General features: G+C 48.3%; 1 protein-coding gene across 27 annotated transcripts in view; it reads right to left on the reverse strand.

The window, feature by feature from the left end:
* Nucleotides 1-24,726, reverse strand: part of CACNA1D (calcium voltage-gated channel subunit alpha1 D) — a 347,101-nt gene that overhangs the window by 105,448 nt on the left and 216,927 nt on the right. For all 27 annotated transcript variants that reach the window (XR_015151536.1, XR_015151535.1, XR_015151538.1 and 24 more), the window contains exon 9: nucleotides 3,809-3,978. Coding sequence is in view for 23 of the 27 variants with exons in the window: in XM_086367471.1 (XP_086223597.1) it covers nucleotides 3,809-3,978 (170 nt within the window). In the remaining 4 variants the exon portion in view is untranslated. The remainder of the gene's footprint in view (nucleotides 1-3,808; nucleotides 3,979-24,726) is intronic.

Consider the following 24,726-nt stretch of genomic DNA (forward strand, 5'->3'; position numbering starts at 1 on the left):
TAGTAGATCAGAGAGAAAAGATAATACGAGCACATCTCCAAGTGCTTGATTTGACATCTGTTGTCCGACGCCAAGGTAGAAACAGACTTCAAGGGCCAGCAAATTGCTATATCTCGAAAGTGACTGAGTTGACAGATTTGTTTTCTATCAATACTTGAGAACCTTGGAGTTCTTGAACAGTATGGAAGAGGATGTCCTCTCTCTGAGTTTGGGTAGGGATCTAGTAGAAATGTCCAAAAACAATTTTGTTTCAGGTCAAGTTTTCCTGGAGCTTGATGACCACAGCAGCAGCAAGTCCTCTGACAGCTGTGGCAACTCCTACCAATTATGGAACACTTAATCCTCATGACAACCCTGTCATGAGGCAAATATCTTTCTCCACTTCCAGCAGGAAAGGAAACTGGGGCTCAGTGATGTTGGGTAATGTGCCTAGTGCTCTAGTCCAAATTCTAAGTCACTCAACTTGATTGTAGCCACCTCCAGAGAAGGGATGTGGCCATGCTCTCCAGGCCCACCCTTGTCTTCCATGGGCTTATGACACCTGCTGTTATCAACGGTCCCCTCTGTCTAGGCTGAGCCTCAGCCATCAGGGAGGCCTCTTCTCACACTTACTCAATTCCTCCATGTCTGGGAAGAAACCATCCCACTGCATCCCCAACCCAAGTGAAAAAGACACTCAGTGGAGTCAGCATCCCGCGGGCACAGACAGGAGCTCCCCCCGCCCTTCCCCAGGGAGGACACAGGGCAGGGCTGGGGTGTGGGGTGAGCCTCACAAGCTCGGGGAGGATACTGGCAATGCCCACACTTCACGGGCTGCTGACAGGTACAGAGACCAGACGTGGCGTGTGCGGGTGGTAAGTCAGCCACTGTCAGTGGGTGAGGAGGACCACAGAGGCGAACCCCTCCTCCCTGTGTTTCTGTGACAAGGGGGAAACGGCTGGCAGCCACGGAGGCCCCAGTGAAACCCTGGCAGGGCTGCTCCCCCAGGAAGTCTGGGCCGCAGGGGAATGCATCGCTGCGAGGGGGCTTGGGGCTCTCTTCTCAAGTCAGTTAAACCTCAGCATGGTTCCCACAGCCTCAGATTTATGTTTCCATTTCCAACCCTGATCCACTGGGGGTCTGGAACTCTGAGGCCTGGGGAAATACCAGTCTCCTGGTATAATGTCCGCTCCACAGGACACCCCAGCACCTGGCAAACGAGCCCACACAGAGTTGGCGTGCACCAGAAGGAGCTGCCATTCCAGACCAAGCACTAAGCCGGTGCTGACGCAGAGCCTCGCTGCGCAGAGCAGAAGCCACGACGCTGACATCCCTGAGACACAGAGCAGCTTTCTGGGGATCGGCGCTCCCATTACACAGTGAATTCTGAGGCTCTGCAACTTTCAAGGGGGCTTGGTTTCCCTCCTTGCTTATTAAGAAATACACTTCGGGGTTTTGAACACGTGTACCACTCTACCTTGTTTATGCCATGTCATTAGCGTGAGAAGCACTCCCCCCAACCTTCCACAACCAAAGGCTACACTTGTCCCTCAGAGCGCGGCGGGGACACAGCCTCTCCCGCAGGGCCTCCCCTGTACGCCCCTCATCCCACATCCCCACGTCCTCCTTGGGCTCCCATGGCAGACTGCGGGCCCTTGGTTACGATGCCAGCTTCTCTGCTCTGTCTCACACTAGGTGCTGTGGGAAGGTCTCCTCAGGCAGAAGCATTGATTTTGCCATCAGACGTTTCCTCACAGGCAGAAGCAGGACACAGGAAATGCACTGGACCCTAAGAGCGACCGGGAGACACCGGCTCAAGTCCCTGCTCCTCAAATCACAGGCCACAGAACAGCTCCAGTACAACGATGTTGGCTCCACGAGGTGGACCCTGTCTGTGACTAGAAGGGGGAGCAATGAGGAGACGAAACGACATCTGCCTGCAGGAGGGCCCTGGCTCAGCCCCTACAGGACACACCGATGCTGACAGAGCCAGGGGCCCTGCTTGGAAGAAGGGACAAGACCTTGGCTGGCCTATGCACAACAGGTGACATGCTGGGCTTAGGAGAGCGGGGCAGGGAGCTGGTGGGGCCCTGCGGGCAGCGCCAAGGCCACAGCCTGGGAACCAAGAAGAAAACAGCGGGACAGGCAGCCCTGAGCTGCAGCCTGTCCCTGGCCTCGCTGCAGGGACAGGTGCTCCGTGAAGGCCATGGGATTCTGCAGTAACCCCCTCCCTAGGCAGAGCTGGGCCAAAGGTGTGTAGATACTCCTTACACCATGTCATCAGTCTTCAAAACTCTCATCTCATAGTTGAGGAACTTGGTCTAATAACGTGCTCCCTGGTTCCTTCACCCTCAGGGGGCGGCCCCCAGGCTCTCCTTGAGGAGGTAACAGTGCAGCCTGGGAAGCAGGGGGCCTGCACACACCTGCTCGCCCCTCCGCCTCCCCCAACCATGAGCACACAGGACTGAGTCAAGTGCGCATCCCTGATGACAAGAAACACTCTCCACAGAAGCAGAGACTCAGAGTCCCAGGCTCGGACAATTGCGAAGGCCAACTCGGTCAGGCACGCGCTCCACCCTGGGTCTCAGCCTCTGCTCACCCATTCTCCCTGCACATGCCTGGGCTCCAGCCATAGGAATAGCCCTTCATGGCCTCCCTGAGTCTTCGTTTGCCCACTTTCATGTCCTCCTCACACCACTGCCTCAACTCAGAATGTTTTGCCTGACACATCTCAGGTCCATCCATCCTTCAAGGCCCAGGGCCCAGGGCCCACTGTTCAGTCCTAGACGATCGTCGCCAGCCCCCCTCCACCACCCCCCGCCGTCAGCCCCCGGTACACGGTCTGCCTCCTCTCGCGACCTGCACTCATGTCTCCTGGTGCTACGTTCACTAGGGTGTGGGCCCATCCTCACCACCCCAGGAGTCCTCCAGGCATCCGCACGGCCTTGCTGAACGGAGGCCTGACTGCATACGGTCTGAGGGTTCTGTGTGGGACCTGCTCAGTCATCTTCCATGGGGCAGGGCCTAATCTGGCTTCCCAGGCCTCTCAACGGACGAGCACCCTAGGTCTCTACTATCAACTAGTCTAGACTTAAAACCCATCACAAATGGCTTAAGTCAACTCTACTGTTGAATTTCAATTTCCCTTTTAGAGGCACAGACCATCTCAAGAGCAGGAGCAAGAAAAGCATATGATAAAAGATGCTTTGGGTGACAGTGGCAATCCCAGTGGACTGAACACAGACCTTCCTGCTACAGGAAGGTGCCCGGCGCCCAGTGTCCAGTGTGGGGGACCAGCCGGGTGTGCTCTGGAGCGGCCACGTGGACTCTCATGCCTCCTAACACTGCCCTAAACACTGAACTGTTGTCTTCCGGCGGGCAAAGAGCTGAGACTTTGGCGTCCCATGTTTGGTGCAAATGGAAGCCACTTCAAGGAGCTGAGGGGTGGAAGTGGCCCTACTCTTCAAGGTCCCTTCCAATAACTTGTTCTGAATTGGAGGACCCACAGTTTCATCTCCTCTGATACAAGGCACATTCCCATCTTAACACACCCTTGTCCCAGAGCTGAGGCTTATTGTATTCCCAGGGCACAAAGTGCAGCCAGCTGATCCTCTGCAACCAAAAAGCCACAAGACAAGATACATATCTGAACCCCGCGCCCCAGGCAGAAATGCAGAGTCAGTGCAAATGGGCTCTCTGATGTGCAGGCCGACAATCCAAAGATCTAGAGGGTGCTCTGGGTCTCAGAGCAGAAGAGATACCTGCCACGGGTGGGCATCTGAACAGCACATCGGCCCTATGGGTCCCGAGCAGCAGAGGCGCCACTTACTATTTCGTTTGCTCTCCTCGCCTCCTTCTTCTTCATTCTCAGGATCAATGTCTTCTGCTTGGGTGATCCAGTCCAAGTAGCCCTTAAGATCCTCTTCCAGCTGCTGCTTCTCCCGGAGCTTCTGGAAGTCTCCCCGTGCTTTTGCTTTCTCCCTTTCCTTCGAGAACTCTCTGAAGCGGGCAGAGAGAACAGGCACTCGTCAGGACGTCCCCGGGAGCCGCCCTGAGAGCCATCTGCCCGGCCGCACAGCAGTCTCGCGGCAGGACACACGGCACCAAGTACAGCCACACGAGCACACAAAGGGGGCCACACACGCGGACAGGACACACGACAGTGCCTCCCAAGCAAGACTGTGGGGGTCAGAGCTGCAGAGACCACGCCAACGCACATGCACGCCCCTCAGAAAACCAGCACCCCTTAGGAGCTTTGCACTCCCAGTGAGCTGAGGCCCCAGATACCATGTGCTATCGTAGTAGGCCCTTGATCCCCCAGCAGGGGCCTCAGAGACGTCCCCCTCCCGCAAAGCCTCCTCAGATAGCGGGCACAATGCTTCAGAGAGAAAGGACCCAAGGCGGCCGAGCTGTGCTCCTAGAGGGCTTCTTCCATCCCTGGAGGTAACACTCAGCACCCTAGTGTGTACTGGCCCCTTTGTCCAAACCATGAGCCCTGAGATCCCAGCCCCACCCTCTGCAGATCCAGCCAGAGTAGTGGACAGGCTCAGAGCAGAGAGCCTGTCCCCACCCAGACAGCCCCGCTCCACGCTTCCCAGACAGGAAATGGAGCACCCGTGAAGCAGTTATCCTTCTTAACTGTCGCTTCTTGCCATGATCTTTCCCACCAAAGTCCTCCCCATAGGAGGGGAAAAGGGAGCATGATTTGTTGCCCATTTATGGGAACACCTGCCCTGGAAAGGCTCTGGCAGACGAGGAAATGTTCCCAACTGTTCATGGTTTACTCAACTTTTCCTGTCTGCAAGCATGGATCTCTGCATATATACAGAATCCCACATTGGCTGAGGCAAGGCAGGAAGTCAGGTGGATGATGACTCAGTTCTCATATACGAGGAACCATCTGCATTTCCAACCGTGAACTGTTACAGGAGCCAAGGTATGCGTGGTATGGATTTAGGAAGTACGATTACAAAGCTGCTAAGAAAGGAGATGCGACAACAGGCAGTGCAGCCCCTGCACGGAGACCGCTGGATGCCGATGGCCGCCACGTCTGCCTTCCTTCCAGTCTAAAGCCAGCACGTCTCCCCTGCCAGGACCTCGTTAACCCAACCCAACCGAGGAAGAGCAGGTGACCTGCCTAAAGTCAACCTCTCCTCCCTCTCTCCCTGCCCTCCCTCAACTCTGGGCTGTGGATGGGCTGAAGAGACACTTGAACACCCAGTGACACTGATGCTTCGGGTGAGAAACCGGATTCCTCCCCAAGGTGCCGGCTTCTGCCCGCCCCCTCTAGAAAGGACACCTTCACTGCCCCTAAGTTTTTCAGATGCCCCGGGATCTGTCCTTTCTGCTAGAGCTGGTCTGTCCCACCTTCACCTGCTGAGAAGTGAGGAGGGGGCAAGGCTGTGGGGCATCCTGAGCCTGGCTCTCGGGGGAGCCGACTCACGGGGTTCTCGGGGTGAGCTGAAGCCGATCAAGGCCTAGAGCCTCCTGGGGAGACACCTTCCCTCTCAAAATGAAAGGCCTCTGAAGGCAGCACCTTGCTGCTCACAAGAACCATGTCCTGAGAACAATATGGGGCTTCTCATCCTTGGCTTCCGGAGATACCAGACCTGAATAATTCATTCCTGGGCAGGTTCACGAACTGAATCTGAACTCTGAAAATGTCACACCGGAACCAGAATCTCCTCCTTGAACAAGTGGAGGGCCTGGAGTGTCACGTGTCAACGTGAAAATGCGTCACATAATCTGTTCTCTTAAACACATTGTAAAGACCAAGTCTGTGGGCCTTCAAGTCTATTGTTTACCAAAAGTAGTAGTTGTTGTTCAGTCACTACCTCGTGTCTGAATCTTCATGACCCCATAGACCACAGCACGCCTGTCTCCCCTGTCCTCCACTAACTCGCACAGTTTGCTCAAATTCATGTCCAGAGTCAGTGATGCTATCTGACCATCTCATCCTCTGCCATCTCTTTTTCTTTGGCCTCTAATCTTTCCCAGCAGAAGTATCCCAGCATAAACCTTTCTCTGAGTTTGACTCTGAACTCAAGAGTACTCAATTCACATGAAAATGTATAAACAGGGTATTCTGATTCTGGTTACATATCTCATCTGAGTTCTTAAAAAAAAAAATTACTAAGATAGCAGAAGAGTTGCTCTTAAGTTTCACAGGGGATTTGGCTTTAGCAACACATTTCATTAAGTCTTTTTACATCAGAAATTCAAAAGACCTTCTAACAAACTGCATCACTGTTGTGTGCACATTCTGGTAGTTGGGACACAGCAAAATACACCTAAGTAAAATCCTTTTGTGACTAGAATTTCTGAGACTAAAAAACACTGCCAAGTTCTGGCTTGTAGCCCATTTACTGTAAATACTAAAGACTATTATAACTGTTCATGTAACAAAACTGTTCATATAAACTCTCTGAACTGATTTTAGACAGTTCTGAACAGTCTGTATTCTGCTAATACTTCTAATTCTAAGTATTCTGCTAATACTTAGCAGGCACGTAACCTTTCCTGATTTGGACAGAACTGAGACTGACAAGGCATAAATCTCCTGTCGGCTCTGAGATGAGGCGGAGGAGAAGGTGCAGGGAGTGGGCTCTTTGTGACAAACTCAGCTGCCCCATCGCTCCTCTCAGACCACACTGGGCTCTAAGTCTGAGACCTGGACTCTGTGCCCCACTCTGTCACTTCCTGTGTCTGAGCTTCAGTCTCCTCACCTGCAAAACCGACATGCTACCTGCTCTCCTGTCTCACAGGGACAAAGTCAGACATTCAACGAGATACTATCGTGAACATCACAAAGCCCTGCACAAACATCAAGTTCAAAAGTATAACATGTAGTTGTCGAATCTGGGTATAATAAAAGGCAACTGGAGGAGGTTTCTCACGTACTGAAAGGAGAAAAATTGCAAACAGCTCTGAATGGGCTCTAAGCTACATGACGCCAGGGGAACTGAGGGAGGCACAAACGGACACGTGGGATCCTGGGGCATGGAGTGACCTCAAAGAGCCAGCAAGTACCCCATCAACCCTGTACTGCTCTCTGCTCAGTGGAAAACAACTCGTTCACAACAAACCCTGCGTTCCATAACATCTCACCTGAGCCCACTGGAACGTTATCAACTTCAGTGGACAATGAAAACAGTTTTCCATTTCATGGAAGAATCTGTCATTCTAGAAGCCTAGTACTAAGGGACTAAGTAACACTCACTATTATAAAAGTTAATTTAACAAGTCTACTGGTAGAAACCACCAGACTTTCACAAGAAATTTCACTAGAAATCTGACAACTCACATGTGAGAGAAGCCTACCTGTTGCAGATAAAGTCAAAGTTGCTCAGTTGTGTCCAACTCTTGAGACCCCATGAACTATATATAGTCCATGGAATTCTCCAGGCCAGAATACTGGAGTGGGTAGCCCTTCCCTTCTCAAGGGGATCTTCCCAACCCAGTGATCGAACCCAGTCATCGAACCCAGGTCTCCTGCATTGCAGTGGGATTCTTTAACATTTGAGCCACCAGGGAAGTCCAAGAATACTGGAGTGGGTAGCCTATCCCTTCTCCAGGGGACGTTCCTGACCCAGAAAATGAACCAGAGTCTCCTACACTGCAGGCAGATACTTTACCAGCTGAGCTATCAGGGAAGCCAAAGGGAGATTTTAAAAGTGCTTGGAGAAAAAAACACATATATTGTATTACCCTTTCGATGCAAAATAAGAGAAAATAAGGAAACCTTAACCGAATGGCAACCCACTCCAGTGTTCTTGCCTGGAGAATCCCAGGGACAGAGGAGCCTGGTGGGCTGCCATCTCTGGGGTCACACAGAGTCGGACACGACTAAAGTGACGCAGCAGCAGCAGCAGCAGCAGCAGCAACTGAAGGTTAAAGCACAAAGGGATGGAGACAAGGGACTAGAGGGCATCAAGTAGGAGTGACACTAAGTATACCTTTTTCTATAATCTAACTTTTAGAATCATGCTAATATTTTACACATTAAATTCTTAATTAAATCAACAAAGATAAGATGGAGAGAAAACACCCTTAAAGTAGAAGTGAAATAAATGAATCTGATTGTTCTTCAAATGAGTGTCATAACCACCCTGACGGAGAGAGACACAACTAGCTCAAGTAGTTTATGAACATTTGCTGTACGCTTTTATCATCTGGGTAGGGCTGGGATGAGGGTGGAACCACAGACAAATGCTGAACTCTTTTTAGTAAGCTTGTTTGTTTGCAGTGAGTGATATGGATGAAATCTTGCTGAAACGATATTAGATATACTATAGGATTTGGCATCCGGTCCCATCACTTCATGGCGAATAGATGGGGAAACAATGGAAACAGTAACAGACTTTGTGTTACTGAAGCACTGAAGATGGTGACTGCAGCCATGAAATTAAAAGATGCTTGCTGCTTGGAAGAAAAGCTATGTCCAACCTAGACAGCATATTCAAAAGCAGAGACATCACTTTACCAGCAAAGGTCCGTAGTCAAAGCTATGGTTTTTTTCCAGGAGGCATGTATGAATGTGAGAGTTGGATTATAAAGAAAGCTGAGTGCCAAAGAACTGATGCTTTTGAATTGTGGTGTTGGAGAACACTCTTGAGAGTCCCTTGGACAGCAAGGAGATCAAACCAGTCCATCCTAAAGGAAATCAGTCCTGAATATTCATTGGAAGGACTGATGCTGAAGCTCCAATACTTTGGCCACCTTATGCGAAGAACTGACTCCTTGGAAAAGACTCTGATGCTGGGAAAGATCGAAGGCTGGAGGAGAAGGGGACAACAGAGGATGAGATGGTTGGATGGCATCACCGACTTGATGGATACAAGTTTGAGCAAGCTCCGGGAGTTGGTGATGGACAGGGAAGCCTGGTGTGCTGCAGTCCATGGGGTGGCAAAGAACTGGACACGACTGAGTGACTGAACTGAACTGAGGATTTCACAAATGAGTTCATGTGTCAATGCACTTGGGAGCCAAGGTTCTCCCTGTAGAAGGAGGGACACAGAAAGATGGGAGAGGGACAGTTAGAAAGAACCCTTTGGGGATGGACTGCAACTAGGATGCTGACATGAATTCATGATTTCTAAAGATGTACACATATGATTATATGTATGTAAATGTATCTACCTCCTAGCTCTGTAGGAAAGACCTAGAAACAAAGACATTGCCACTGCTGATAGCTATGAGCACACCTGGCATCCAGATCTTGGTCTCTAATACTATTTCCCATATAAAGATCAGTAGACTTTTGAGAAATGGCTGATTCCAGGGATGAGGCAGGGCAGATAACAGGACTAGGAAGATAAGAAAGTGCTAAAAAAAAAAATGAAAACAAAAGCAAAATATGATGGAATATGAGAAGCCACTGGCCATAATCTGAGCCCCTGAATAACTAAAAACAGTGAAGAATTTTTTTAATACTAAAAAACCAGTCCACACCCCTTACAGATAAATTAAAAAGCAGACGCAATATTAATAATAAGTGATTTTGAGTAAAAGATATCTGGATTGTTTACTAAGCTGTTCTTCTTCTTGCAACTTTTCTTGTATGTTTGAAATCACTTCCAAGAAAAATTTGTTGACGTATTTGGAAAACGTAATCATTCTGAAAGTGAAAGTGAAGTCGCTCAGTCGTGTCCGACTCTTTGCGACCCCATGGACTGTAGCCTACCAGGTTCTTCCATCCACGGGATTTTCCAGGCAAGAGTACTGGAATGGGTTGCCATTTCCTTCTCCAGATAATCATTCTAATCAACTGCAAATTTACATTGTTTTACATTCATTTCCGCTTACCAGGTAGACTATAGGCTTACTCCCTGGTGGCTCAGAAGGTTAAGAATCCACCTGCAATGTGGGAGACCTGGGTTCGATCCCTGGGTTGGGAAGATCCCCTAGAGAAGGGAACAACTACCCACTCGAGTACTCTTGCCTGGACAAGTCCATGGACAGAGGAGCCTGGCGGGCTACAGCAGTCCATGGGGTCACAAAGTCAGACACGACTGAGCAACTTTCACTTTCACAGGTTTATTGCAGGAGTGGACAATACTGTCCATTTCTTTCTACATCTCTCTCTCCTCCATGCAGTGCCTGCCTCAAGCAGGCATGCAGGTAGAATAAGACAACACACAGCAAAACGAGCTCTACTCCTTAAGAGACCAAAATGCACCAGGACAGAAAGCCCACGGTTCCTGGGATTGTCCAGAAGCCCAAGAAAAGTGTGTCCCATAAGGAGCAATCTCCCTGCCAGCTGGACCTGACAACTGCCACGGGTCTCACTCTGGCCCATGTGCGCACATCTTTCCCACCCACTGCGGCAGCTGGAGGGGCTGCAGCCAGAGCATTTCCTTGGGGTTTGTCTCCCTCCTGGCAGGTCACCATCAGTGCACTCCGGGACTCCATCCTGGTGTCATCCTGCTCAGAAGGCCTCGGGGCCACTCACTGCTGTCCTCAGGCATCAAGGCCAAACACCCAGGTCCAGCACTCAGGGGTTTTCAGCCCTCCCCCACCTGCTATTCCAGCTTTATCTCCACTCCTCACAGATGTACACCTTGTACTGTGGCTACACTCTTCTCTGCTCCACCAACCCTATGAGCCTTTGTCCACAGAGCTCCATCCACCTGAGCAGCCTTTGCCCATTCTGAATTCTAGCTCCCTCGTCAAGACCCAGCCTTCCCTGGTCACCCTAGCCAAAGAGCTCTTCCCTCCTCGAGAGCCCTCTCCACACTGAGTACCAGCCATGGATCTGAGTGTACACCCTCCACCTGCCAGCCTCCTCAGAGGTGTCCTTAACAGAGCCCCACACAGTCCTCAAACCTCATCCTCGCTGGAGAGTATGGACAGCGAGGGAAAGCTGGTGTCACTCTCTCTATACAGAAACTGAGGACGGGGAGGCCAGTTAGACAAGCCCATCCAGCTCTTGAATCCACCCTCCTAAGGACCTCAACGTGGGCCACAGGAGGCAAAGGAGGAAGAGAGTAAGTATATGAAGGGATTAGGATAGAAGTCAGCTTATAGTCAGGCCAGGAAAGGGCCTATATTCTTGCCTAGAGAATCCCTATGGACAGAGGAGCCTGGGCAGGCTACAGTCCAAAGGGTCACAGAGTCGGACATGACTGAAGTGACTTTGCACACACACACATAATCAGTCCAAGAAGCGCCTTAAATCCCAAACTGAGAGCTGTGCTTCCCTGTAGACAACAGGGAACCAACAGAAGGTCTGACAGAAGAGAGTTGCCATCAGCTTTGTTTTACAGGAGTGATGGGTTAAGATGAGCTCGTATAAGGAGAAATTCTGGTGAGGAGGTCAGAAGACAAGGAGTAAACCCTGGGCGATGGACTACATTTAACATCAATAGGAATGCGAGTCAAATTACTTTTACCTGGAAGTAAAGGGGTGGAAGGGTGACCTCCACCCCTTCCACGTGGTCTCCTGGGGCTGGCACATCCACCATTGTCTTCTCAGCTACCAAGGACCTTCCTGTGGGGGGCAGATGACGCACCACCTGCCAGGTGAACATTCCCTGCCTAAGTGTACGGGCAAGAAAGGCAAACAGGAGGCCAGATGGAGAAGCGATGCCACAGAGGATCCATATCCCTGGTCCTCATCCTCTGGAAGGCTCTGGAAGCAGACCTGCTGTGTGCCCCCCAGGAGAGGCTGGACATTGCAGAAGACTGCTTTCAGCACAACAGAAGGGAAAATTTTCTAATAATCCAAGTCTACCAAAAATGGTAGAGCTTCCCTGGTGGCTTAGAGCGTAAAGCATCTGCCTGTGATGCAGGAGACCCAGGTTCAATCCCTGGGTCGGGAAGATCCCCTGGAGAAGGAAATGGCAACCCACTCTAGTACTCTTGCCTGGAAAATCCCACGGATGGAGGAGCCTGGTAGGTTACAGTCCATGGGGCTGCAAAGAGTCGGACACGACTGAGCGACTTCAGTTCACCAAAAATGGAGCAGGAAGCCTTGGAAGCAGCACCTTCCTTGAGGGGTACAAACAGGGCCCTCTGATAGAAGGACTAACCCCCTGGAGGAGAAGCCGGTGCGCAGGATATGGTGAAGACCCTGCCATCTGTCTTCCCCAGGCCCCGAACCTCATCGCCCTCATGTGCCCTGTGCTGTATTTGATCATAGCTGTAACTCGCATCTCCCCGGCTTCCTGAATGGCTCAGAGGGCTGTAGGACACCCCACTGCTTCATTTTCTGCTCCTTCCCCTGGGCAGTGGCCTAGTACCCTGGCAGCCAAGAAGCAGAAAGGCCGAGAGTGATTACTAGACACGGCCGTGAAGGGTGCTGACTGCAGAGCCCCTGTGGTGCTCACAATAAGCAAAGACCTTCAGATGGAGCGCCACCAAGGACAAGCCTGGGCCCCCACCGCCCCTCACTCGTGATCGTGCTGGCCCTGGATGCCAGCCATCCTCCAGCAGCTCCAGGGCGTGTGCCGGCACGGCTGGGGGAGGACTTGGTTTCCAATGGGGGAGGACTTGGTTTCCAATGGGGGAGGACTTGGTTTCCAATGGGGGAGCCCAGCAGGCCACGGCCTCTTCTCTGGCAGCAACACTGCCAACACCCTCAGGATCAGGATGTGGATCTGGAGCCCCTGGAGTGGCTTTACAGTCACTGCCCACAGGCCCCATGGTCTCCCGGCGGCGCTCGCAGCACCAGGAATTTCACTCCCATTTCACAAAGGCCCAAAGTGAGGCTCCACAAGGTGATCCCACGTCACACACCAGGTAAACGCTCTGAACCAGGCTTCAACTCAGGACTCTATTCACAGGATTCGCGGTCCCTCAGCCTCCTGGCTCAGGAGATGTGTAGGCTGGACACTTACTGGTTGGACCAGCGAGGGAGGGGGCAGGATGGAAAGCACCATTTACACTCATATCTTGATTTTGTTTCAGAGCCCCAACTCAGGCTTCCAGAAGGGTGCTCGTCTCCCCACGTGCTATCCTTCACACTCCAGAATGAGCTAGTCATTCTCCGGGATCCCCTACATAACTCCCAGCCAGGAGTCGGGCACACACTCCTCACTCTGCAGAGAGCTCCTGAACCCTGACACTGCCCAGGATTTACAGGCCTGCCGCCCAAGTTCTGGGAGCCCTAGCTTAGTCAACACGCCCAGAAGGCAAACACTTGGCCTGAAGCAAACTACCACCCTGGAATGGCAGCATAGGCCACACCAGTGCAGAGGGATGATGCACAGTCCGCTCTGGAATTTGTTATTTCTCAAATGCCCCATGAAATACATGCGCCACTGAAAATCATGTTGATTTAGAGATGGAGATTTTTTTTTCTTGGGTTGTAATACTATTTGTTTTAACCAAACCCACACAAATAAAATTTCAACAAGCTAAATGCTTTGAAATTTATACACGTAGCACAGAGAAAACACAGACAAGCATGAAAACCTTCAGTGAGCGAGGCCAATGGAATCACTAGGACTCAGATTTCTATTAAAAAAAATAAAGGACTCAGAAATTCATTAAAAACTAAAACAAACTCCCCACAAAAAGGCAAAGTGGAGGGGGAAGTTGAAGAAGTCACTGATTTTTATCAGCAGAGGCTAGTGTTCTTTAGACCTAAATTATTTCCCCTACACAGAAATACAGAGGAAATAAAACAGAATGAAAGGGTAGTCTGGTTCAAAAAATATTCTGTTTAATTTTTTGGAAAGCATGCAATTTCAGTTTATGTTTGAGGAAACTGGGTGCTTTATTTTTAAAAATCAGCAATAGTGTGCGATGTTTCACACACATAAAATTTGTTAAGTATTGACACTGGTTTAGTTCAAAGTTCATCCAAATCGTTGGCTCTGTTCCAGTTTTTCCTCAACTGCAGAAAAGGCAGGAGCAGTCAAAACGTGTTCTTTCTGCATGAAATAAATAGGCCAGAACGGGGGGGCGGGCTTTGGACTGCAGCACCCCATCTCTAAGATCTGATCCCTTGCAGGTAACACCCATGGAGGGTTAAGAGGGCTAACGGGTGACAGCGCTCCTCAACGCAAGTTAGGCACTGGCCACCAAGAAGTGGAGGGAACTGCCGGCAGGCCAAAGGGACAAGAGCGTCTGGAAGGCCCTTGTTTACACAGCAAGGATGTCCGGAAAAATGTGTAACAAGCACACTTCCAATCACCCAACTACATTATGACTATTCTCTGGGAATGCACTCCTGAAACAAACCCCACGGGGAATCCCTATGTAAAGGGATCCTGGACCTTCTCATTTTCCTGTTTGCAAAGATTTGGGAATATTAAGAGATTTTTCTCAAAGCGATCCTCCCCTTTTCATGTCCTTGGCTGCTTTTATTGACATCAACGTCCATGAAGATATGTTATATAGAATAGAGTTAACATCTTTGGGGAGATGAACCATTTTGAAGGGGTGTTTCCTAGCTTTTAATGACTAGGGTGAGTTATTTGCTGTGAACGGCAGGTGGGCCACCTGAACACACCAAGCTCGAGGCAGGATGGCATTTACGCTGCCCCAGAGGCATTTACGCTGCCCCAGAGGAGGAAGCTGGGTATGGATGGAGGGGACAAATGCGTGGTCTGTCTGCTCTTTTCTCTTTCTCCTGGTCCTTTCTGACCACTCCCTGGCTTGAACCCTGTGCTCCAGCCATCCTTATATTCCCTCATTTTCTCAAAGGCATCGTTCAGCTCCAGGCTGTGCTCTAAGTGAGGCTCAACCCAACTGCTTCTCCAGATATCACACCACTCGGCTGGGTCAGCCTACAGAAACATTTCTCCCATTTGCCCTGCAATTTGGTAATCTATATTCTCTCTGTAAGAGAGACTGTGAGCTCTGCGATGGAGGGGCTGTATCTGTCTCATCCCTGTATATTGGTTCCTTATCACAAATTCTGGCCATTAGTAGTTGCTCAACAAGAACAGGCTAAATTTAATGCATGGTTGTATAGGCTCAGGTCTTACATTAATGATGACCATGTCAAAGACTTGGGTTGTGGGCTCCGCATGGGATGTGCTGTGTGTGTGCTCAGTCGCTCAGTCCTGTCCAACTCTTCTGCGACTCCATGGACTGCAGCCCACCAGGTGCCTCTGTCCGTGGGATTACCCCGACAGGGATACTGGAGTGGGTTGCCATTTCCTCCTCCATACCTGACCACCAATCCTGGAGTAATTTTTTCTGTCACCTGAAACAGCACCCATTGTTGTCACAAAGTACCAAAAAACTGAGCCAACCAGAGTCCTAAACAAGTTTAAGAGGTCATCCATGGGAATAAAGTATCTCAGAATGAAATACATTCCTTTCACCACATTCCCCTGTCTGAGGACAGAAGAGCTGTTATTTTCTTTGAAGAGTCAGCTTCCATGGCTACCAAAGACATTTCCCTAAATGATAAGAATCCACGGGGGCTGCAAACTAAAAGTCACAGACTTCTTGTTTCAGCTTGTTTCCATAAAAAAACATGCTTTAAGAGGTGTTCTTCAAAAACACAGGCCTCTTGCCTGACATCATCTTCTCCCTGTGAAATGCATCAATCAAGGGAGCCCTGACAACATCACATCTTCTCATGATGGCTTCAAATACTGCTCCTTAAGAAGTCATTGAGAAGCACACCTTGCTAGACTTACCAGATTTTGGTTTAAAAAAAAAAGTGAGAAAAACATGTACCAGAAGTATGATTTGGGAGGGTGGCAAAGTCCTTCAAAAATCATCACGTGGGAAGAGACCAGCAAGCCCAGGGCCTGTCTGGCTTCTGCACCAGAAGAGCCTGCTGCTAAGGGCCTGGCTAAAGAGCCTGTGGAGGACAGAGGGCTGTACCACCCATGCAAAGGGCAGCTGGGGGATCTGCCGAGGAATGAGCCCCAGGAAGAAGCTGGAACTGAGCCCACCAGCTGGGAGGTCCTCAAAGCAATCCCGGTAGGAACTCCAGTCCAGGTCCCACTCACGTCAAAGGCAGACCACCTGGAGAGAGGCACTAAAGGAGATGAGGCCCCTTTCCTCCCATCCTGAACGGCAGGATGGGCAAAGCGCCCTTTCTGAACCATCGGACCTACTTGAGAACAAGGGGAAAGCATCCTATTACTGGGGTGACTTCGGGACTCAGAGATTGCCTCCCCCAGTAACAGGATCCCAAAGGACTTCTTGAGCTAGAATGGAATTTGTTCACAGCAGTTTTAAGAGGAAGAACAAACCAGTTTCTCTGAAGTCTTCATATTCCCCAATTCCCCTTAACTTTGAGAAATTAATTTGGGGCAAGAGACAGAAACTGGAAGGGCATGAGGAAAGGAACACCTTGGGACGTACCAGCACAGAGCCAGTCTGCTAGATGGGATCCCGGAAGGGCACCCCTCACCACACACAGAAAGAGCCTCCAATGATGAGAAAGCAGCCTGGGCTCTGGAGTCAAGCCGATTCAGATCTCAGCCCCAGCTTCCTCGGAATTCCTTCCTTACGAGCTGTGTGACTTAGAGAAAAACAAACCCTCTCCAAGCTTTGCTTCCCTCACCTATAAAATGAAGGCGAAAAACACTGTACTTGAGTCCTTGAGAAGACTGAATGAAATCAACTATATAAAGCACCTAGCCCAGTGTTAGGCACAGATGTGTATAGAACTGATATAGTGACAACAATAAGAAGAAATAAAGAAAAAAATCTCTCACATGATCCATACTCCAGAGTTGACAATGCCACAGATCTCTCTTCATCTGAGAGACACTGACCCACAACCATCTTCCACCTGGTGTCCTGGACTCCCAACTCCTCACCTCCTCCCCGACCCCACGCCCCTGCCACAGCCCCCAGCCTCAGAGCTCTCCTCATTCCACTCCACCCAGAGAGGCACTTTGCCTTCCAGGGCCAGCCCACCTCATCATCTTACTGCTCAAACACCTCAACAGCTCCCACGAATTAAAGACAAAACCCTGACTCCTTCATTGGGCACCCCTAGCTACCCATCGGCTCTTCTGCCCTCCATTCCCAGCCAGCACAGAGCATCCGGCAGCCCCACTGGCCAACTCACTGGCCCTGGAAGCACGTTCTGCCCCAGGTCCTGCTCCCTCACCACTTCCAGGATCAGGGATGCATCCTCCTTCCTTGATATCCTTTAGTCAGTTCAGTTGCTCAGTCATGTCCGACTCTTCACGACCCAATGAACTGCAGCACGCCAGGCCTCCCTGCCCATCACCAACTCCAGAAGTTCACCCAAACTCATGTCCATTGACTCAGTGATGCCATCCAGCCATCTCATCCTCTGTCGTCCCCTTCTCCTCCTGCCTTCAATCTTTCCCAGAATCAGGGTCTTTTCAAATGAGTCAGCTCTTCACATCAGCTGGCCAAAGTACTGGAGTTTCAGCTTCAACATCATTCCTTCCAATGAACACCCAGGACTGATTTCCTTTAGGATGGACTGGTTGGATCTCCTTGCAGTCCAAGGGACTCTCAAGAGTCTTCTCCAACACCATAGTTCAAAAGCATCAATTCTTCGGCGCTCAGCTTTCTTTATAGTCCAACTCTCACATCCATACATGATTAATGGAAATACCATAGCCTTGACTAGACAGACCTTTGTTGACAAATATCTCTGCTTTTTAATATGCTGTCTAGGTTCATCATAACTTTTCTTCCAAGGAGTAAGCGTCTCTTAATTTCATGGCTGCAATCACCATCTGCAGTGATTTTGGAGCCCCCCAAAATAAAGTCTGACACTGTTTCCCCATCTATTTGCCATGAAGTGATGGGACCGGATGCCATGATCTTCGTTTTCTGAATGTTGAGCTTTAAGCCAACTTTTTCACCTTCCTCTTTCACGTTCATCAAGAGGCTCTTTAATTCTTCTTCACTTTCTGCCATAAGGGTGGTGTCATCTGCATATCTGAGGTTATTGATATTTCTCCCAGCAATCTTAATTCCAGCTTTTGCTTCTTCCAGCCCAGCGTTTCTCATGATGTACTCTGCATACAAGTTAAATAAGCAGGGTGACAATATGCAGTCTTGACATACTCCTTTTCCTATTTGGAACCAGTCTGTTGTTCCATGTCCAGTTCTAACTGTTGCTTCCTGACCTGCATATAGGTTTCTCAAGAGGCAGGTCAGGTGGTCTGGTATTCCCATCTCTTGAAGAATTTTCCACAGTTTATTGTGATCCTCACAGTCAAAGGCTTTGGCATAGTCAATAAAGCAGAAATAGATGTTTTTCTGGAACTCTCTTGCTTTTTTGATGATCCATCAGATGTTGGCAAATTGATCTCCAGTTCCTCTACCTTTTCTAAAACCAGCTTGAACATCTGGAAGTTCACAGTTCACATATTGCTGAAGCCTGGCTTGGAGAATTTTGAGCATTACTTTACTAGCATGTGAGATGAGTGCAATTGTGGGGTAGTTTGAGCATTCTTTGGCATTGCCTTTCTTTGGGATTGGAATGAAAACTGACCTTTTCCAGTCCTGTGGCCATTGCTGAGTTTTCCAAATTTGCTTGCATATTGAGTACAGCACTTTCACAGCACCATCTTTTAGGATTTTAAATAGCTCAACTGGAATTCCATCACCTCCACTAGCTTTGTTCGTAGTGATGCTTCCTAAGGCCCACTTGACTTCACATTCCAGGATGTCTGGCTCTAGATGAGTGATCACACCATCGTGGTTATCTGGGTCTTGAAGATCTTTTTTGTACAGTTCTTCTGTGTATTCTTGCCACCTCTTCTCAATATCTTCTGCTTCTGTTAGGTCCATACCATTTCTATCTTTTATTGAGCCCATCTTTGCATGAAATATTCCCTTGGTATCTCTAATTTTCTTGACGACATCTCTAGTCTTTCCCATTCTATTATTTTCCTCTATTTCTTTGCATTGATCACTGAGGAAGGCTTTCTTATCTCTCCTTGCTATTCTTTGGAACTCTGCATTCAAATGGGTATATCTTTTCTTTTCTCCTTTACTTTTTACTTCCTTTTCACAGCTATTTGTAAGGCCTCCTCAGATAGCCATTTTGCTTTTTTGCATTTCCTTTTCTTGAGGATGGTCTTGATCCCTGTCTCCTGTACAATGTCACAAACCTCTGTCCATAGTTCATCAGGCACTCTATCAGATCTAGTCCCTTAAATCTATTTCTCACTTCCACTGTATAATCATAAGGGATTTGATTTAGGTCATAGCTGAATGGTCTAGTGGTTTTCCCCACTTTCAATTTAAGTCTGAATTTCTCAATAAGGAGCTCATGATCTGAGCCACAGTTAGCTCCCAGTCTTGTTTTTGCTGACTGTATAGAGCTTCTCCATCTTTGGCTAGCCTTTGCTCCAATGCACCATCTGAGCCTGGCATCTCAGGGAGCCCTCTCCGACCTGTGAAGCCTCCACTGTCTCCCCAGGCACACTGGTCAGTACAGACGGTGCCAAAGTACCCTGGACTGAGAGCCAGAGGGGACAGGGCGCAGATGCTGGGATCCATGCCTGGAGTGCCCTGGAGTTCCTCCCTATGTCTCCACAAGCCTGTCTGTAAGGAAGAGCATATGATTCAAAGACAGGTGGGCTTCTGGGAACAGCACACCTCTGGGCAGGCAGTGTGCCATCACCCACTGGATTAGAATCCTTCAGATGCAGTGAAAGCCGTCCAGATTCAGAAGCTGAAAAGCCCCAAACTCTTGGATGCTATGAAGGTGCCAGCAGATAACTTAAACCAAGATTTATTTTAAAGCAGAATTTCAAGGGAATGATCTAGTTCTGGGTGGATTAATATTTGATCCCTGAATCCAAAACAAACTCTATGACAATCAGACTTAGAGAAATTAGGTTAGAGCTTCAAGTGCCACTCCAAGTCCTAGAAAGATGTGGGCCCTGGAGACAAGAGCTTGCAAGTGAATGTTCAGACTGCAAATATAAATTTAGTCTTTTCAAACTCACAGAACGGCCTCTGAGCTAGCCAATACTGAGCACACCTCACATTTGTAAAGGTCTTTACAGTTCACGAGGTCCCTTCCCATCCGTTTCTCTCCTTGGCTCTCAGGACAGCACTGTAAGAAAAACGACACGGCAAAATGGGGCCACCGACTTTGGGAGGTGAGAAGACCCTGGCTTGCAGAAGTGAAACATACTAAGCAAAGGCACGTCACCGGGAAACAAGGCACCAGGACAAGGGCCAAGGCTCTGACCTCTGAACTTAAGTTCTTTCCACTACAACATGTGGAAACCAATTATCACAGCAACTAGGAATCCCCTGGACCAAAGGAGCCACTGCAGGTGCAGCCGCACTCAGAAGCCCCGGGCATGGCACTGCACACCCCTCAGCTGTGGGTACCCCCACTGGAGTTACCAACACCCTCGGGCTGTCCCTGCAGAGACTGAAGCTTCTAGTACACATCTCAGGCCAGGTGAGCCTAGACCACCGCCCCACATCAAGTAATCTCCATTGGCCAAGGATCCTCTCCCAAAGGAAACCCTCACCACCACTAAGCCTCTGCTGACGCCAGCAGTCACCTGGCAAAGCACAAGGGACATGTTGGAGGGACAATCCCCATCCGCCAGTGCATTGTCATCCCCGAGATCCTCTGAACTTCCCCATCACTGGCTCAGCTTCCTCTCACTCGTCAACCCTTCCCTGTGCCCCACCCCTGGAACTGCTACTCCAGAGGGCACATTCTCCTGTACCCTCAACCTTCTCAAAGGGACCCTCTTCCTTCTCCTTGCTTTGATGGAAACCTGGGTCACCCTCAAGCTTACCACTTTGCTTCCCATGTAGCCCTCTCCAGACCCCACCTTCCTTTGGGATCTCAAGGTGGAGTTTACAGCCTTCTTGCTTTTCTGTTCCTCTTCACATCTAGAAAAATACTTGGTTATCCTGCTGCAAAAGCCAAACAAACAAGAAGTCCTGCTCCTCTGAGGACAGCACCGTAGGATATGTGGCCTTCTCCCCTTTCTCTGTGTATCTTCTACTTGCCCCCTGGACTGAAGTCTCAGGCTCCCAGATCCCAGGCTTCCTCCCCATCCCTACTACTACCATCTTCCTAGGGGACTCCAGTAGCCCTTGGTTACCCCATCAAGCCCTGGCTTTTTAATCCCTTGACATATTAACCTCCATTATTATCAATCCCCAAGTCTTACCAGTCCTAACCATGAATTCAAGCTTTCTGTTCTCTAACCACAACCTTCTCTCAGACAAGCTGACCTGTCTCACTACTCCCAATGGAAACAATACTAACCTCTTTGGAACGTCCAGTCTACTGTGGGCGTGCTCAGTCACTTCAGTCACCACTGGCTCTTTGTGAACCCATGGACTGCAGCCCGCCAGGCTCCTCTGTCCGTGGGCTTATCCTGGCAAGAATACTGGAGTGGGTTGCCATTTCCTGCTCCAGGGGAATCTTCCCAACCCAGGGATCGAACCTGCATCTCCTGTGGCTCCTGAATTGGTTGGTGCCAATTGGTTGGTGCCCAAAGAGCCACCTGGGATTTATTCCCGTCCAGTCCACTGAGCACCTCCCTTTTTCTCTCAATCTGTTAGGCCTCCCCTCCCATCCTAATCTACCTTAGACTTTACAATCCATCAGCGATGCATTCAGTGATGTTCTTACTGGTATACTAAACTTTCTTGCATCCTTTGATCATATAGAGAAAGGAAAACCCTCGCCCCAGAAGAGCTCAAACACTCCCTTTATCCATACCTAGGTAAGAGCAGTCAAACATGGCTACAGAAAGTCATACAATGGAATAGACTGGCATTGGTATGGATTCATCATCACCGGCTTCAAACAAGACCTCAATGCTACCAAACATCTACCTCAGTTCTCTGGTCCACTCACTCTCCAACGCCCTGCAACCACTCTCTTGAGCCCTTTCTAGTCTCCAGACATGACTCTGCCACCTACCCCCTGCCTCTGCCTCAATCCTGCCTCCTGCTTCAGAGACACCAGGAACTAAGCAGAAATACCCCCAGCTTCCTAAGACCAAACAAACGTGTATTTGCCCCACATTCTCTTCCTTTCTTCTCATTACCAAAAAACCTCTTCTTAATCCTACCTGTTTTCTGACAGTCTAAGAAAGTAAGTTTTCCAATCCTCCCATTTTTTGAGGCTTTCTTTAATTACCTTCAGCAAAGCTTTCTGTAGAAGTGATCTGGTACATCCTTCATTAGATTTATTCTTAGGATCTTGATTTTTTTTTTTTTTTTTTTTTTGGCTATTTGTTCATCCTCCATGTCTCTGATTAACATTTTGGACACATGGAATACAGTTATTAATGACTCTTTTTCATGTCCTTTTCTGCTAATTCTAACATCTGCGTGAGTTCTGGATCCTTTTCAACTGATTGATTAGATCTTCTAATTATGGGTCACAGTTATCTGCTTCTTTGCATGCCTTGTAACTTGATCCCAGACATTTTACCTTGTTGGATGCTAGATATTTTTGTATTTCTACACATGCTCCAGTGCTTTGTTCTGGGGTACATAAGTTGGACCAAACTGATTGATCATTTCAGGTCTTGCTTTAACAATCTGTCAGGTCAGTCTGAACACTACTGAATCTAGGGCTAGCAATTCCATTGCTGAGGCAAATCCTTTCTGAGTATTCTACTCTGTGTCCTGTGAATTGTGAGTTTTTCCAGTCTGGCTGGTGAGAACAGGCAATATTCCTGGCCCTATGCAAGCACTGAACACCATCCTTTCTAATCCATTCCAATTTCTTTCCCCAGCTTCCTCACACACACACACGTCCTGCATAGTTAAGGGGGGACATCTGGAATTCTCCGTGAAATTCTCTCCTCTGCAGAACTCTGTCCTGGGTTCTTTAGCCACCGTAGTTTTTGCAGACTCTTCACTTCATCTTCTAAACCCAGGGAGACCACAAGGCTCTGCCTGGGCTTCCTGCTCTTCTGCTGTGGCCCAGGAATTCTCTTAAGCCAGTAAACTGGGACAATCATGAAGCTCGTTGAGTTTTTTTTCCTGATTCTCAGGGATCACTATCCTTCATTGCCTGATATCCAGTGTCTTTAAAAACCATTGTTTTACATATATTGTCTGTTTTGGGGTTTGATTTGTTTCAGGTGGGAGGGTAAATCTGGTAACTGTTACTCCATCTTGACCAGAAGCAGAAGACTTTTAATTCTATTTTAATGGTGTTTTCAAATCAATTTTATCAAGACGCAAGTCACGAACAATAAAATGCACACAATTTAAGTTTATGGCTTGGCTAATGTTGACAGCATGTAAACACCACCACAATCAAGATATAAACATTTACAACACCTCTCAGAAAGTTCTCTCATTGCCTTTCCCCATCAACTCATCCTCCTCCCACTCTAGAAAATGATTTAATTTCTGTATGATAGATTAATTTTGCCTATTCCAGAACTTCATGATGTTATTTTACAACTGGCCTCTTTTCCTCATCAATATGTTTTTGATGATAATACTGTAATAGTACTTCAATCCTTTTTACTGCTACTGAACAGTATTCCAAAATCTAAATATACCACAATTTCCTCTTTTATGCTACCTACTGATAGACCTTTGTTTTTTTTTTTTCCGATTTTAAGTTACTAAAAACAATGCTCGATGAATGCTGGCATACAAGTTATTTTGTGGACAGAAGGCTTTCATTTCTTTTCAGTAAACAACTAGAAAGGAGCTGCTGACTTATATCTATTTAATTTTATGAGAACTTTGACAAGCTTTTCTGAAGTGGTTGTACCGTTTCATGTTTCTATGAGAAATGTGGGAGCATTATCAGTTGCTCTATACCGCTGCCAACACTTGATACTGCTTTTCTCTTTTATTTTTAACTATTCCATATATGTAGTAGAGGCATGCTCAGTCATGTCCAACTCTGTGACACCATGCGCTATAGCCTGCCAAGCTTCTCTGTCCATGGGATTTTCCTGGCAAAAATACTGGAGTCAGTTGACATTTCCTTCTCCAGGGAATCTTTCCAACCCAGGGACAGAACCCGTGTCTCCTGCATTGCAGGCAGATTCTTTACTGGTGAGCCACCGGGGAAGCTGATATATGTAGTAGAATTTCACTGCATTTTTAGCTTTCATTTCCCAGATGACTAATAATATTAAACATCTTTATATGCACATTGGCTATTTGTGTGTATGTGTGTATATATATATTTTTTGTTTGTTTGTTTGCAAAGAATCTGTTCAAGTCTTTTGCCAATTTCAATTGGGTTATCTTATTATTTGTTAAGAGTTCTTGTATGTTCTCTATACAAACTTTGTCAGATATATGTGTTGTACATATTTTCTCCTATTGCATGCTTTTCTTTCCAATTTCTTATTTATGAAATGCAGAGATATTTTTAGAAAGTATTTATATTTTAGCTTTTTAGTTAGATCTGAGTGTTGAAGAATTGATGCTTTTGAATTGTGGTGTTGGAGAAGACTCTTGAGAGTCCCTTGGACTGCAAGGAGATCCAACCAGTCCATCCTAAAGAAATCAGTCCTGAATATTCATTCGAAGGACTGATGCTGAAGCTGAAGCTCCAATACTCTGGCCACCTGATGTGAAGAACTGACTCACTGGAAAAGATCCTGATGCTGGGAAAGACCGAAGACAGGAAGAGAAGGGGACGACAGAGAATGAGATGCTTGGATGGCATCACTGACTCGATATACATGAGTTTGAGTAAGCTCTGGGAATTGGCAATGGACAGGGAAGCCTGGTGTGCTGCAGGCCATGGGGTTGCAAAGAACTGGACACAACTAAGTACTGTCTGGGGAGGCCTTACAAATAGCTGTAAAAAGAAGAGAAGAGAAAAGCAAAGGAGAAAAGGAAAGATATAAGCATCTGAAT

Source organism: Bos grunniens, chromosome 22 (assembly GCF_055505025.1).
Source record: "Bos grunniens cultivar Pamir isolate PY7600 chromosome 22, Bosgru_T2T1.0, whole genome shotgun sequence".
Taxonomy (NCBI): Eukaryota; Metazoa; Chordata; class Mammalia; order Artiodactyla; family Bovidae; genus Bos; species Bos grunniens.